The 16,773-nt window shown below is 50.4% G+C and overlaps 1 protein-coding gene across 4 annotated transcripts in view; it reads right to left on the reverse strand.

Moving 5' to 3' along the window:
* The window catches only part of PCSK7 (proprotein convertase subtilisin/kexin type 7), a 55,300-nt gene that overhangs the window by 36,558 nt on the left and 1,969 nt on the right, over positions 1 to 16,773 (reverse strand). Inside the window, exons 2-8 of one of the 4 annotated variants that reach the window (XR_003997162.1) lie at positions 13,810 to 14,705; positions 12,683 to 13,195; positions 11,709 to 11,843; positions 10,364 to 10,529; positions 6,924 to 7,014; positions 5,069 to 5,123; positions 2,555 to 2,693 (exon numbers count right to left, since the gene is read on the reverse strand). Coding sequence is in view for 3 of the 4 variants with exons in the window: in XM_030538013.1 (XP_030393873.1) it covers positions 2,555 to 2,693; positions 5,069 to 5,123; positions 6,924 to 7,014; positions 10,364 to 10,529; positions 11,709 to 11,843; positions 12,683 to 13,195; positions 13,810 to 13,875 (1,165 nt within the window). In the remaining variant the exon portion in view is untranslated. Of the gene's footprint in view, positions 1 to 2,554; positions 2,694 to 5,068; positions 5,124 to 6,923; positions 7,015 to 10,363; positions 10,530 to 11,708; positions 11,844 to 12,682; positions 13,196 to 13,555; positions 13,762 to 13,809; positions 14,706 to 16,773 lie in introns of those variants that run through there. The other 3 variants (XM_030538013.1, XM_030538015.1, XM_030538014.1) reach the window with 3 other exon arrangements.

Genomic DNA, 16,773 nt, shown 5'->3' on the forward strand with positions numbered 1-16,773 from the left:
ACATGACAGTCTAGTGTGAACAACGGGCAAATCCCATCTTGGGAAGCACATAGAAAATGTCAGTTAAAGCAATTTGCTTAAGAAAGCAGAAATATTCCAAGATGGTCTTCGCTCAGCACATCAGTCTCCATGAAAGACAGCGTTATTACAGGATCTACGGAGGAGTGGCCCGGTCTAGCTGTGACATCACAGCACCAGCACCTGGAGAACAGGATTCTAATCCCAGTTCTGCAAGGGACTTCCTGTGATTTTAGACAAGTTACTTCCCCTCTCTGTGCCCGAGTTTCTCCAGCTGTATCAAGGGGAGAACAATACCCATAGCAAATTACCATTTGTATGGAGCTAAGTACTGTATGTTAGACTATAACACAGCTATCTCCTGTGCACACTACCCATACTGTCTGGTTCTGGAACACAGCCTCTGGTGCATTCTGTAACCACAAGAAGGTGCTGCTGCACAGACACCTACAGGGCCGGGCCTGCTGTACTTACCCTCCCACAAGGCCATCCTGTTTCATTGTCAGAACAGGGGCCCTGCAGCAAACACGTGCCCTGCTTGGCCCCTAGGAAGAAGTTTCCAGATACATTTACCATATTAAGCCTCATTTTAATCAGTGAAATACCAGCAGATGATGAGAAGCAGAGCTCTTAGCCTGCTATGTTTCTCAGCTAGTTTTCTATCCATAGCCACATTGGTATAGAGTCTCTGAAGAAGCATCTCCCCCACCCAACCCCAACACACCCGTTCCCTCCTCAGGATACAGAAATATCTTGGATATTAAACTGAATGGAAAAACGCCTCTCATACACTGGGAGCATGGGAGGGGAGGACTTGCTGCATTTCTCTGTATCATCATCAACACAGGCAGCTCCTTGGATGTCTTAATAATTAGCCCTTCACAACCATTAATCAGCCCCGACATCTATAAGACATAGGCATGTTTCTCCCACTTTATAGCTGGGGAAACAGCTGCTGCGAAGTGACTTGTCAGAGGCTGTACAGCAAGAACGGGCAGGTGTTCCTGGTACCTAGCACCATGTGCCATTCCTCAGGCCAAGCTGCCTTCCTCCTCACTAATCCACGTGCAGGGCAAAGCTCAACTATTGCCTGAAGGGGAAAGTTTCAATAACTCAGCAAAACTGAAAGCAGCAAAATCCTGCAGTGCAAGGGAGGAAGGCAAGTGGGGAAGATGCTGGTGACGTCTCATTAACTGTGCATTCTGCAGGGAGAGCACAGATTTTAATACGCATTTTCTCCCTGCTGGCCCTACATTAGTCACAGGAAATGGAAATCATCAATCACAAAGCTACATTTCACTTGCGGAGCCCACATCACCTGCATTCCACCTAGGCACTAGAGCGTACAGAGCCATTCATTGCTGCGGGCAGCGTCTCGGGGGGGTGGGGGTTAGAAGGAAGCCCATAATCTTTTAGCTTCTGTCATTCTCCCACTCCCACCATCCTGGTCCACCTCTCCAAGCAAATGGGTATTTAAATCTGGGAAAGAAGCACTGAGGAACAGCTGCAATCAGACAGGTTGGGATGTAACGGCTCTGGCAGATTCTCACACCCTTGAAGAAGCACTTCTCTTTCATCCAAGGATCTCAGAGGGCTTTTCCCAGCTAGCCAGACCTCAAATCTTCCCAGCCAATCACTCTTACAGAAGAGCCGGATGTGGAATTTCTATGCAGCTTAGAGGGAGACCTTCGTCAGATCAGAACTTGGGAATGCAGGTGTAAGGAGGCGCCCTGGCTCCCCGCCGCGCCTGAGAGGGACGAGCCCCGACAAGACAGGCTTACAGCAGGGAATCTGGGAATTTCCACATGGCATGCTTAGGGCAGGAGTTACCAGCTTCTTTAGGCAGTGGTACCAGTTTAGCAGGCTATGCCAGCCAGTGCCCATTGTCTACTGTTCAGCTTCTCGCATGCTAGTCTGTCACAGGGGCTGGGTTGCTGTTGTAGTCACGAACCTGGGCTTTGGGGCAAACCCCTGATCAGTCATTCTGTGGTCATGGCTCAGCAATTTCTATTAGAACAGCTGCCATTTGGTAAGTTTTTGATTGCTGCATGATGGCTTTCAGTGCAAACAACTCTGACAGAGACAGGGACATTACGTGGGTGATCCCTGGAAGGAATGGAGGAGAAACTAGACCAAAACATATTTTTTCATGGCTGGCAGCTCTACAGGGAAGAGCTTCATTCTGCTTACTACTTCACAGATTTTACCACCTCACACTCAGCTTCTGCCCTAGAGAAGCCAGATTAGATGTTTCCTTAAAAAATAAAGGGTCTTAATTCTCATTTTTAAAATCATTCTCTAGGGCATGGCACAAGCATTCCCTCCAAGCAGCAGCAAGAGCCTTTCACTCACACGTCTGTTCCAAGGCCCTAAAGTCGGTGCCTGCAGCCATGTGAACTGCGGAGAGGACTCCGATCTCAGCTCCTTGCTGGGGTCATACTGGAGAGTGGACTTGGCAACTCGCGGTGCCACTCAACAATCGTCAGTGCTCAGAAGAGTGGGGCTGGGTTACAGGCACATGCACACAGCGGGTTACCTATAGTGACGGTGTAGATGGAGTTGGCGTAACCATCGTAGTTGCAATTGTCATTGTGCTGCCCTCCATTGCCACTGGCCACGACGAAAATGCTTCCAAAGCCCCTGCGACCAGCAATCACCCCATGTTGCAAGGCAGCCTGAGGAAGAGAAATAACATGTTACTGCTCAAGAGCGGGTTCCCATTGTCCCCTTATCCAGGCTTACCGGCACAGTTACCGGGGTTAAAGAGCTTCCGACCCTGATGCCCATATTTCTCTGCTTTGACTATGTTGATCTGAATCACGTTCTGCTTTCTTACACTCTCCCTGCATTTTCAGCTGAAGAAGGCACCCTGTCTTAAACCCATTATTGTGCAACATTGTGGGACTCCATTAGCAGCACCCATGTTCCAACCCAGAGGTGGCAGCACTTCCAAAGGCACAGACAGTGACCCTAGTAACTAGTAAAGAGTTCATTGCATGGACCCCTCAGATGAGCACGTTATGTGCTAAGAAACTGTGTCTTAGCACTTAGAGCTGGAAACTGGGAGTCAATGCCCTCTGGCTACAATTCCCAGCTCACGGTGTGACCAGAAGTCAGTCATAACCACTCTGTGCCTCAATTTACCCAACTACGAAGCAAAGATAATTCCTCCTGCCTCCCAGCGGTGGAATGAGCTGCATCTGTTATACACATTCTGAGAACCTTGGATGAACCGTGCTACAGAGGTGCTAAGTAGCTACTACAGACCCAGATGCTGGTCTCAGCATTCTGGAAGACCTATGAATGCTGGGAAAGAATAAATGAACAGGCACAACTGGAATCCATTTGTAACCACAGCGTGACAGAGATATATGCTTTAATGCATCCATATCCACACCACCGAGCTGCAGCGCAACTGTTGTTCTGTGGTTGCAGAGATGCAGCAACAGCGTGGCAGAACGAATTCTAGAGAGTGAAATCCCATGTGCTAGTGGAGAGCTAAACATGAGCCGTGCACTTGAATTTCTAGGCGCTCACTCCAAAGGAGGCATCGTCTAGCTAAGCCCATCACAGTAGGCTCTAGGCATCAAATACAACGTACAAGGCAGTAAACGATGAAGGCTCTTAGGGAATTGGGACAATGTTCTTCCGTCCATCTCTGGTGAGCGTGCATTTCTATGGGCTGTTCTGCAGAAAGGGCTCTGAAAGGAACAAGCTCACTGGCCACTGGGCAGCCTCCCTATTTTCAAGGGAATGCCTGGGCAAAGAGATGAGGAATGTGTCCATCCCGTCTCCAGAGGCAGGGAGTTCCACAGTCCACTCACAGCCTCGGCCTCCCAAGACCTTCCCCAAGGTGTGCTGCACACCTTCCCCAGAACAGCCAGAGGGCACTTTCAGGAGTTTGCAGATGGGCTCTGATGCCAAACCCTCTGAAATCAACAGGTATATTTCCCCTGAATTTAACGTGCTTTGGATCAGGCCCACGGAGACGCAGTCCCTGGGTCAGCCAGGCTCTCGCCCATCAAGTACTCTATGGATAAAAACTAGAGGGTTGATCCTGTAGCTCTTACTCACATGAGTAAGTCACTGGGCAGCGGGCACATGGATGGGGAGCCAGTGCACAGCATGCCTGTGATAAATGCTCACATTAGCGAAAGCCAAGAGCATCAGTTAAGGACGGACATGGGCTACGCCCTGATCTGCATCAGAGTCAGCAAGCCTGGCTTCTGCCTGCATTTTTGGGGTGTGTTTCATTTGCTGCTCAGTAACAGCGCAGGCTCTCCTGCTGTAGTGCCGAGCAGTGACTAAATATAGGGAAACTCTCAGCCCACGGCCACAATAACTTACAGGTGTTTGCAAGAAGTGAAGGGGCTGTTCACAGACCTGACAGAATGTTTTAACAAGCAGCGGAGCTGGATTACAGAGTCTGCCAGGGGCCAGATTACCTCTGCATTCCAGCAGCTGCCAGACCAGCCATTCTAGGGAGAGGGAAGGAAAGCCCAGCCAGCCCCCAGGTGGGTTAATCCAAAAATCACTCCTTCCTCCTCCTCCTCCTTTCCAGCCACCTCCTTCTCCCAGGCAGGGGCATCTTAAATGCCTGTACACGCCCCTTCCAGACTGACTCCCCTGCCATTTATCCCACTCATCAGGGTCTGGATACTTTGCCCGAGTCCCTTATTCATTCCCAGGCCTTCCGAGGTTGCACTCCTTGGATTCTGAGCCCTTCACTGATACAAAAGCTGTTAAGTCTCAAAGGGGCTGAGAGTCTATTCGGCCACGTTGGAGCCTCTTCCTTTCCCAGTGAGATGAACTTTTCCTTAGAACTTCAAGTCACCATCCCCTACAACCCTGGCTGTCACCCTTTCTGAGGCAATGACAGCTCTCCCTGGGGCACGGTGACCTGGGGTGGTGTGCGCTGCACGATGGGGTCACACAAGAGCTTTCTGCACCACAGGGCAGTCCCTCCTGCTCTGGGCTTTAGGCAAACCAAGAATTACAAGGCATTTCCCAGTGAGGTGGTCACCCTGGGGCTGGCTCAGTTTTTTGATACCTTTCCTAGCTGATGAGGACCATCCACAGTTTTGCCATCATCGTCTGGACCCCAGCTGTGAAGAGAGACACCAAGAAAACACAGTCACCTTGGGACGCTGCTTTGAATTCAAGTTTTCATGCGTGACTGTAGTGCTGGGGGAAGGTGCCCGACTGGCAGCCCTTTATCAGTCCACAGGACAGATGCAGCACAGACAGGTCAAGGAACAGCTTCCCACATGCAGCCCTACTCTGCCCAGCAAAGCCCACCTCTAGGGCAGGAAAGGAGCTCAGTCTTCATGGCCATCATCTATACAATCTGCCAACCAGGTTAGTGCCAGTTAAGTGCAAAATCTGGGTAGAGGCCCCCAAGCACCTGTCAGACAGGACCAGCTTTCAGCCGTGTGGGGGCTGAGCGTACGGCACTTTCCCGTCTATCCAAGGGGGCCCCGGGCTGTCGGACCCTGCCCTCGTGTTCAGACCATGCTCCGGGTCTGACTCCAGTGGAGGGAAGGTTTGATTTTGAGTAAGGTTATTCTCTCTAGACACTCCAGCTCACAATGCACCTCCCACTCAGGGTGCCTCTGGGCTCCAGTTTCCTCTGTAAGCCTCACCTGCACACAAGGCTGGGTGTCCCCGGGCGCCGGTCTACACCCGTCTGGAAGCTGGCTGATTAAGAACAGCTCAAGCCGCCTTAACTGGGTTTACCCCACAGCTCTACTGGTTTTACAGTCAGTTTAGTTGGAGCAGTTTGAAAAGGCACTAGACAATCTCCCAGTGGACAGGCCCAGAGACAGACTCCCACCCAGGAGCACCGAGTACAGTGTACTTCAGCCTTCAACAGCTCCAACGTGTCTATTAGTAACAATAAAATCATAGCCCCACCCCTGAAATATGACAGGCTGCAAACCTCCACACGGCTCAGCTGTGCAGGACTCCTGGCAAGACAGGATGGGGCAGGAGATGCTTGTAAAGCTTGATTCCAAAAGATATGCAGCCCAAGCCCATGTCCCCATGTCCAGCTCCTGCCTTCCTTCCAGACAGAGCCTTGCTGAGAACACACAGACCCCCTCATACAGTGGCTGTGTTTGTGGTGCGGATTCTTCTGCCACCAGGAGGAAACATATTACACGGCTTAATAAAAGCCCCGCTCCCGGGGACACCAGGGCCAAGGCTCCTAATGCAGCAGTAAGAGCCCCCTGACGCTTCCCATGAGGTCCCAGGTCTGAAGCCCAAAACAGGGCTAGGAGTACAGTAGTGTGGGCGAGCACTGAGCAATGCACTGGAGGCTAGGGCGCCAGGATTCTGCCTCTGACCTCTGCACTTCAGTTCCCATCCTCCCAGCGGGGACAGCAATGCCAACCCATCTCATGGGAGGCTCTGGGAGCTTCACTGGGGCCTTCAAAGCCTTTTAATGAAAGGTGTTAGAGATCTGCAAAGTGCTAGTGCATCTCTCTGGGGATCCCCATCTCCTGGGCCAGACACTAGACAATCCCTCGCCCCCAGCCCCAAACAGCTGGTGCAGCCCCAGACCAGCTGTTCCTTCCAGCAGACGTTATCCCACCGAGCAAAGGGGGCGACCTTCCTCCAGCATTTTAATCTCATTTCAACAGGAACACACAAACGGGAAAGGTGCTACGGGTTTTGCTGCTCACAGCCGAGCTGCTCCTTAGAAGCAGAAGAGAAGGATGGGAGCTGGTGTGGACGGAGGGGGACAGCAGCTTGTAACAATCAGACAACCACCGCTCTGATTTTGCCTGTACACCCTGGGAAAGGAGCCTGGCACCGGGCTCTGCACCACTCATACTAAGGGCAGTCGTGCCATGCGTTTTGGCAGGACCTGCCCTGTGCCCTTTAGCACAGAGCTCTGGGCTCACCTGCAGCTGTAGATGTCATTGATCTGATAGTGCTTGTTGAAAGCGACAGCCTCCATGCTATCTGTGAGGGGCCCATCCAGGACTCGGATGCCTGCACAACAAAGGATAATTAGTGTTACTGTAATGGATCCCGTTAGCTGTAAAAACAGTGTGAACCAGCTCCTGGGCAGGTTCCCAGCAGGGACATCTACGGTCCCAGCATCAGGCCAAACTGGTTCGTTTGCACGGGAACAAGGCAGTAACCGGAGATGGATTCCCTGGACTCAGGCTAGACCTTGAGTCAAGCCACACAGAGGCTCATTCTGGGCTAGTGAATGGGAAGCCCAAGCCTCCTGTGTACAAACTGCAGAGTCCCTCACCCCACGGCAAGGAGAGGCAGATAAGGAGTCAGCCAGTGAAACACGAGCGGCTGCTGGAAGCAGTGTCAGGTCACTGTGGTGATTTGCACGTCTCTGCTCTGAACTTGGGAGCTGGAGTAGGAGGATGGGGAAGGGTGGCACAGGGATGTGTGTGGGTCAGGTGAGACAAAAGGCCAAAGTCTTCACCTCCTGGGGTATGTCCACACTGGAGCGGGGAGCACACTGGGGAGATGGACTCACACAAACGGGGCTCAAGCTGGCTAGAAACAGCAATGTGGACACTGCAGCACCAGCTTGTCACACCAGCTCAATCCCGCCCCCCGGCTCAGGTGGCTAGCCCAAGCCTCCACCACACTGTAACAGCCACATAGCTCTCTTTCACATGCTAGCGTGAGTCCCACTGCCATGAGTCTGTCTACATGGGCTGGAAGGCTCGATCCCAGCTGCAGCACAGATGTGCCCCTGGCGTCCCCAAAGTTCCCCTGGTGCTCTTCATTAGGACTGAGGCATCCTGGCCATATTCCAGTTCAGACAATTCTATTCTGCCTCCCCAGCCCCCCTACAGTCTCAGCTGGAGACAGCATTTTTTAAGCCACATGTACTCAATTCCTGTGCTGTGCACTGTTACACAGCTGATGTGTTCCACTCCAGACCCAGCTGTAATGCAGCGGTGGCCGAAATGATCCCATTATGTATAGGTTGCTAAGGATTTAGGGATCCTTTATGGCAGAAGTGGATATGTATCTGCTCAATATATTATTAATCAGAAAGGCTTCCAAGCTGCAGGACCACCAGATTTCTGTGATCAAGACACTGACTATTTCACAGTAGAGTAAACCCGACTCCAGAGGCTAGATTAAAAACAAATTAAACCTTAACCTGGACACATGCTTTCAGGGAACCAAAGAGTCGATAGCCGAACAGTATTGCATCATAGTTTAGGTTAGCAAATAATATTACACATGGAAACCATGTATATGCCCGAGTTAAAATCTTTATCCCAGAGGAAACACCCACCAGTTTCCGCTCCAGGCCAGTGCAGCACAAGTGCCTTATTTGCTGTCACAGTGGAATGGTCCCTGCCCCCGTGCCAAAGTCGTCGAATGAAAGCAGCACCGGCACTGTACCGCTCCCAGCTCTCTGAAATCCAGCCAGCTTGCAGGAAGCCATGTGTGGTCTCAGGACGGCAGGTGAATGCTTGGCAGAGGGATACATCCCCTGTCCCACCCCTTAGCCAGAGGCTGCTCTGCCTGGTTCCTGTGTTGCTTGACCTGTACCCAATTCACAGACTCAGGGGCAGGTTCAGATTATGGTTTGATCACTCTCAGCAAGCACAGATTCTTCACTAAACAAATTCCTGAGGAATAAACTGAGAGTGCAGCTGGCTTTCCCTGCCTCCTCTCCCTCCAACTCATGAGGTTATTTTATGGCAAAATTTCGTATTGTTTAATGTACTATGCCCTAGAGAACAAAAACTGGCTGCTGGCACCCAATTTAATTACTATACTGACACTTTGCACATCCATAGCACCTTCCGTCCACAGATCTACCGCAACGCATGGGAGAGACATTCATATACGCACTCGCCTCCTCTGCAAGGGACAGAGCTTCATTTCCCCAATGGGGAAACTGAGGCATGGAGAAACGACGTGTCTTGCCTGAGGTCACTCTGGCAAAGCTGGGACTAGACCCTCCCTACGCCCAGCCCCATGGTTTAAACCACAATCCCATCATTCCTGTGGCACTCTGCTAAATAAGCTCTACTTTCCAAGGACAATAACCAAAACCTCCAAGACAGGGTGGAGCCAGGCAGGTACAGAGTGACCTCAGGTACTACAAAGGGGCCCTTCAGCAGTGCACACTTACTGAGGGGCTGTGCAGAAAAAGCCATGGGCAGGGGGAACTGCTCCAAGAAACAGAACAAATTAACCGTGTAGGAGCCCAACTGCATTTGAGTCTCTACTTCCGCAGCACATGGTCTCCCTGGTTTTACCCTGCACAGTCAAGAGTGCTGGCTGGTGCTAAACAACTGGTGATCATGGGACATTTGGATTCATTTTAAGGACAGCAGCACCATCTGCTGGACAGAGTGAAAACACAGAACTGTTAAATTCACAGGCATCCAGTTGGTATGTCTGAACTGCAATTAAGCACCCGTGACTGTCTCATAGCAGCTGACTCGGGCTCATGGCTCGGACTGCAGGGCTATAAAACTTCAGCAGAGACTCTGAGCTCTGGGACCCTCCCACCCTGCGGGGCTAAATTCTCTCACTGAAATCAAGGGGCATCAAGGTGCTTTCAGTACCGATTAAACCAAAGGGCAGAGTCAGCAGGAACCGTTTCCCTGGTTTTGCACAGAACAGATGTGCAGCCACGTCTGTGCACATCATGTCTGCGGAGACGAAGCATGGTGAACAGCAAGGTCTGTAGGGGATGGTACACCGCTTCACTTCACTGGAATCACAAGGCACGGAAGGATTCTGGGAACCAAAGTGCTTGGCACGTATTGCTGCACCAGAGTGCATCGTATCCAAGACTCAATTCAGTTGAAGCAGGAAGCTTTTGGCTCAGTTTGTGAGTGGAGAGCACCAATGGCCAATGCAAGATCCACCAGCCAGCCTCTAGCGTGGGGAGTCCTGCACAATGGAGACACTGGGGTACAACCACTTTCAGAGCTGAAAAGAAACCAGACTTTCTCCAAACCACCAGGTGTGTCAGTGGCCCTGTTTGATCATACTGGCTTCCTGGACATCTGCACGAGGCCATAAGTGCACAAAGCCATAGCATAGTTGTTGTAGGCAGCAAGGGAGATTCCCAAACATCAACCTAACTTACACATGTAGGGAGCTCAAGCAATACAGAAATGGGTCCAAGCCAACCCACAACAGCCAAACACCCCAAAACACTGGGGGAAATGAGATATCACTGATATTTCCCTTGCAAAAATGTTGACTAACTCACCAACCTGGCATGGGAACAAAGCCAACACACGCCAATCAAACCACCCCACTAGACAAGGGGACAATATACAGCAGAGAGGATTGAAAAAGGCACCGAACTCAGCAAGCAGAGGTGGCATACCTGCAATGCGGCTGCCATAGGCAACTCCCACTGCACAGATGCCGTTGTTTGGGACAGCTGCGATTTCACCAGCACATCGGGTCCCGTGGTGGTTCCCATTTTCTGCATCAGGGCGGGGCATAGGGTCAGGGTCATTGGAGTTCAAGTCATAGCTGCCTTCAGGGCTCTGAAACAGACCAACAACCGTAGCTTAGAGGTCTCCTTTCTTTGGAGAAAGCAGGATTTAATACCAGTTAGCAGGCCTGGAAAGCATAGGCTGAAAGCTTAAAGAACGCAGAGGCAGGGTCCATGTGGGTAAGTGACCAAACCCCATTATGTATCACTGTGGAAGGGTATTAGCAGAACCAGCACTGGTTTCCTGATGGGCAGTGGAATGGCAGAGTCAAACTTAAAGACATTTTAGGACCTAGAAAATATGTCCTCCTCCCCATCCCAGCCAGTTCACAGCATGCCTAGGATTCCCGGACAGTGTCCTCTCTGGCTCTGCGTTTAAGTGGGTCTCCTTCTCCCTGTGATTGCCAGCTTCTTACTGACACCTCTCAATGACCAGGTGTACTTGAGGAACATGGCTTCCATTTCTTTCTTCATCTGGAAGCTGGAGGGAAGCTGGCCTCTGCCAAGGGATTTAATAGGCATCTTCCTAGCCACTGCTGGGACATTCACCCCTCCCTACGTAGCTGCTCTCTGCCCAGCCTGCCAGTAGAGACAGGGAATGTTTGCAGCACCCAAAGCCAGAGGCCCCATAGCCAAAAGAAACTATTGCAAACAAAGGCAAGTGCCCTCATTTCACCCTGGAGCAGGGAGCAAACGTGACCCTCACTTCTCCCTCCACAGACAAGGGAAACGTCCTTCCCGGTGAGCAGCCCTGGCTTTGCCTCACTGCCTAAGGGAGCAGCTCGTAAGATCTCCAGGTGGGCACCTCCGATACTCATGGCTCACCTGGCACAGCAGGCCCCAGACATCTGCTGCTCACTAGCAGTCTGTGCAGGGTTTACGTAGCCTCCTGCACACAAGAGACAGGCCAGGCCAGTCAGCTACTACAACCAGAGTGCAGGAGCCTCCGGTTCCAAAACCGTCTCACCCATTCCTAGTGGCCGGGAGGGACTGCGGGAGAGAACTAGCATCAGGGCACAAGAGACACCTCCAGGTGAACTGAGAAGTGCTATTGCTAATGGGTGCTGAGTCCCGTGAGCAGCCACGCAGCTGCCAGCTACAGTGGAGCTACAAGGGAAGAGTTTCATGTTTGGGCTGTTCCTAGGCCAACACTTGCTTTGGCCTATTGGCCGCTCTTATCTCAGACCCAGCTGGTGCATCCCACTCCAGAGCCAGGCTGTGGGGTACTCACGTAATTTGGCTGTATATCTTGGCTGGTGTGCTCCACGCCATCATCCACGACCACGACGGTCACACCACGGCCTGTCACGTTCTGCTCCCACACGCCCGTCACATTGATATCCTTTCCCGGAGTCCTCCGATTGTTCTAAGCGCCGGTAAAAAGAAGGAGGGGTGAGCAACAGCCGAGCCGGGGCAGCGGCTGGGGAAGGAGGGTCCGAGCGCACCGGGATCCTGGCTCCCAGGCGGATGACAGGAGCATTTGCCCAGGTGGATGACAGGAGCATTTGCTCTCAGCCATTGCTTAGGGGAGGGCATGAAGCTGATGGCTAGGAGTGCAAGAAGCCTCGTGACAGAGTCACTACGGGCTTGACTTTCAGAGATGATGAGCACCTAAAGCTCCCAACGGCCAGCTGGAGCTGTGGGAGCCTGGCACTCCCAAATCAATCAATCAAATCAAGCCTTAAACTGGTACCTATCCCCTGCAGCAGCAGGAGGGCCTGGGAACTTCCACACCAGTGTGAAATGCAGGCCATTTCCCTGGCACAAAGCTTTGTCTGGCCTCTGCTCAGGTTCAACTGCCACCTCCCTATTCCAGTAAGAAGGACAGGTCAGTTTCCCACTCTCCCAGCCCAGTTGATTTCAAGTGAGCATGCCAGCCCTGGGAGATGGAAGTACAACCCAGAGAAAGGTGGGGCATTCCCCTGCCCTGGGGGAACCATCTCCAAGGATGGGACAGGAGCTCATTGCCCTATTTGCCAAGCATGCCAGCCAGGGGCCCAGCCAGGGCAGTGGTTTGGTGACACGATCACTTGTGTGCTGGGAACGGGGCCAAACAGTTCCCAGAAAGAAAATCCATTCTGATCTCCAAGAGGCTGCTCCCCCCACCCATTTCCAGGCAAATCCCAGGGCTCACCCTACCAGCGCTGCAGCCTGCCCAGAGCAGCAGCGAGATCCCACAACGGCCAGCACAGGAAGGACACTCACCAGATGCCACTGGTTGGGGTATTCGGGGTCGTTAAAGTGCAGGCTGCGTTTGGAGCGCTTCAGAAGCTTCTGCTCAGAGTGCCACCGCACGCTGTCATGCTGTGCAAATAAAGCCTCTACCGATCTCCTTATTGCTTCAGGTCCTCGTTCTGTGTGGCCATTTGGTTGGTGGGCGAAGAGGTAACGGTCCTTTAACTCCCCGATCCGGCCCAGGTTCACCAGTCCTCCCGCCCTGGCCAGTTCTTCTGCCTGTCGCTCCAGCTCCTCCTCACGGGAAGACAACCCCTCCGGCACATTTAAGTGCACGGCCCAGGTTAACTTTCCAGAGCCTTGAGCCATCTCCTGGGTTTTAGCCCCAGGCTCGAGTTCTGAACCATGTGCAAATCCATTTGGCATTAGCAAGGGAATCCAGGCTGGAATCAGCCAAAGGCACGTGTGGATACATAGTGTGGCCTCCATGGCAGCACTCCATAATGGTACCTTCCTCCTCCAATGCGGCATCAGACAAGCGGGCTGCAGAGGGCAAAGACCGAAAGTGAGAATCCTTCACACAACCAACTTAGAATGCAGGCTGGGTTTGGGTGCTTCACCCCCGATCACATAACGGAACATCCCTGGACCAAAAAGCCCCACATCCCTCCTAGAAGCTTGCCCTTAAAACGAAGCCATGACTGCACAACCCTTTGGTACAGCAAGGGCAGCACCAGGCTCCTAGAGAAGGAACGACCACGCCTTTGTGTGCTGACTGTCACAGAGTTAGTTGCCTTTCCAATGTTAGATTTGGAATTAAATATGCCACACCCAGCCTAGGAGAAAATATCCTGTCATCCGGCAGCCATGAACCCATTGTGGGCAAGTGAAATTACTGCCTACCAGACAAACTGCTGATTTGTATCCTGGAATCACTGACCGATGGGCAGATTCAACCCAAGGCACAACATGGAAAAAAGTCTCCAGCCTTGGGTTTCCTTTTGAATGCTGTTGAATGGCAGAACAAAAGGACAGTTTGCCTGGTCATCTCCCTCCTCCTCCAGCTCTGTACAGATAGCTGTGCCCCAGACAGCACTGCAGTGAAGAGGCATGAGGCTAACAACATACAGCAACACAGAAACAAAACATTACAACACCTCTGTAGTCATCTCAGAGGGACACATTTGAGATCCAGATCCTTCTTGGAGAGTCTCCTTAAACATGTTCCCAGCCTGTCCCCAGCAGAAGAAACCTCTCAGCTGCTCGTAATTTGAGGCAGCATTTCAAACTCCACAAGCAGGGATCTGAGTTTGGGTTTCGGTGAAATGTCGCACTGAAAGCCAGTCCCACTTCACGCAGGAGTGAGAATATTCAAATCACACACCCACCTCCCCCCCCAACCTCTGCATGTGCCTGGGCCAGTGCATTAATAGTCACTAGAGCTCTGTGATACATCACCCCACCAGCAGTTTAGCTGTTAACAATTACACAAGAGCTTTCCCCCTACTCAGTTTACAAACACGTGAAATAAGTCAGTGGGGTGCAATTCCTGTCAGATACCATCAGCAGTTAATGCTCACAATGGCTGAAGGATCAGGGAACAGGGCTGGAGGGGCAATTAAAAAAAATAAATCACAACCTATTGTGAAAAGGGAACATGAATGACAGTAACAGGCTTTTTGCTTTTAGCTCATTAAAAAGTGTACTGGAGATCAGAGATCTCACACAAACGAATCGTGAGAGCTTAGTTTTGGGGTGAACAAATCAGACAGACGGGCTGCTACACCGCAACATTTCATTGTCCACTGCATTCCCGTATCTCCATTATGAAGTGATGCACCACAAGCCAGGATCCAAAAGCCTGTCTCAGATTGCAGAGGAAAGGGGGGTTTCCGTAGTGGCATGTTGTTGCTGGAGGCCAAAGCCGAGCTGCTCACTGAAATATTCCACTAAGCAGCTGAGTCAGAAAAGGTCACACAAGTTCACGGTTCATTGCCTTTCCCAAGTGCTCCTTTTAAGCTCCAGGAGGCACAGACTCTGCATAAGCAGACTACTGTCAAAAACAAACAAAAAAGAACAAAAAATCAGCTTTACTATCTAGCCCAGTATCTGTCTTCCGGCAGCAGCCAATGCCAGGTGCTCCAGAGAGAATGAACAGAACAGGGCAATCAAGTGATTCATCCCCTGTCGTCCCTGCCCATCCTGGCTAATAGTCATTGAAGGACCTACTCTCCATGAACTTTTGGAACCCCGTTATAGCTTTGGCCTTCACAACATCCCCTGGAAATGAGTTCCTGTGGTTGACTCTGTGTTGTGTGAAATAATACTTCCTTAGATTTGTTTAAAAGCTGCTGCCTATTAATTTTATTGGGTGACCCTGGTTCTTGTGTTATGTGTCCTGCCCTCAGTTTCCCTTTCCATCTCAAGTCTTTCAGATCAATTTCTAGAACACTGAGTGACAAAAACACAGTCTATGGACACAATACCAAACCAACCATGTTAGATGAGGGATACCTCAGTGGTTTCAGCATCAGCCTACTAACCCTAGAGCTGTGAGTTCAATCCTTGAGGAGGCCACTCAGCGATCTGGGGCAAAATCAGTATGTGGCCCTACTAGGCAGGGGGCTGGACTCCATGACCTTTCAGGGTCCCTTCCAGCTCTATGAGATAGGTATAGCTCCATATATTATTATTATCGGGGGCTAGGGAATAAAACTCTTGGGTTTCTTTCCCAGCTCTGCCATGGACACTGTTCCAACAAGGGGTTTAGTGAGGTTAGAATTTGTTCAGTAATTAAAGAGCCCTCAGAAGTCAACTTGACTAGATATATTAAATAATTAGTTAATTAGACAGCACATAATAGAAAGAGTGTAGATACCAGTCTGTGAGAACCAGTCCTATAACCGGCCACAGGCAGCCTGTGCTCTTTGCCTGTTCCAATTACCTGCATATAGCCTAGCACAGATATACCCAAGGCTGCTTAGAAGTTTCAGTTCCTATTGGTTCCTCTTTTCTTATACAAATATAGATTACTTTTAGTCCATTTCCAGACTTTGTCATATTTCATAAATTTTCAACTGCATAATCAATAGCTGCTGCTTACTCATTTTTGAATTCTTATCTATTGCAGTTAGGACGTTGCTTGCTCAGTAAAAACGATAGGGCTCTGTGTCAAAGGTTATTTTTCTAAACAGTTTTAGCAAATCAGTAACTTCCAACTTTTTTTAACATTTCTGCAAGGCATTCTGATAGCTAGCTGTCTTGTGAGCCAAAATATCAGGCCTATGAGAAACTGGCCTATCAGTTACACTCAACAGTCACGTCTCCTCAGTTTACCCAACTATAAAATGGGGATAATAGATATCCACCCTACAAAGATTTTTTATGCTTAATTAACTTCTGTGAAATGCGCCTTGAATGCACTTAGAAAATACAGAACATTCTTAGTAAATGGTTAACTGAGGCAATAACTATTAGCCAAACTACTGCTACATTAATGAATAGCTTCTCTTTGAAACTCACTCACTGACATCGACGTGGACAGGACAGGCACAGAACTAATAAACATGAATGATCCTCTAAGCTGACAGGGCTGAAGTTTTACTTATTATCTGCCCTCTATTAAATAGTTTGTTTGAAGCAAAGCTATATTATGCCAGGAAAGCACTTGCATGATCTACCCCTGAGTTCATACAGTATGTTTGAAAAGTCCATGCATGTAGTTCTTTATGCATATCCACCTGCAAGAATTACAGTGTTAATGTTCTTTAGTGCCTTGCGTATAACTGACAATCAGACATAACCCCCGACCCCAAAGTCTGTATTAGCATATAAGAGGACTTCACAACATCTAGCAGCCCTAAAGACTTTACTGTTAGGACTTATATCCACATATGGAAGTTGTACTCATTTAACAGCAGTGGTTGAATACCAGCCTCTCTTTCAATTAGTGCAACTTCTGTGTGTAGGCACACCCTTAAAGTTATTATGCCGAAGGCCTAGGAGGTATCATTCCATTTCTGTCATGCTCAGGGTTAGTCATGGGCCTCGTTGATCTTGTTTCACTGTTCGTTCTGTTCTAAACTGTAGGGTTTTGTGGTGCAGTTAGAAAAGGAAAACAA

The sequence above is a fragment of the Gopherus evgoodei genome, chromosome 19 (genome assembly GCF_007399415.2).
Source record: "Gopherus evgoodei ecotype Sinaloan lineage chromosome 19, rGopEvg1_v1.p, whole genome shotgun sequence".
In the NCBI taxonomy this organism is placed as follows: domain Eukaryota; kingdom Metazoa; phylum Chordata; order Testudines; family Testudinidae; genus Gopherus; species Gopherus evgoodei.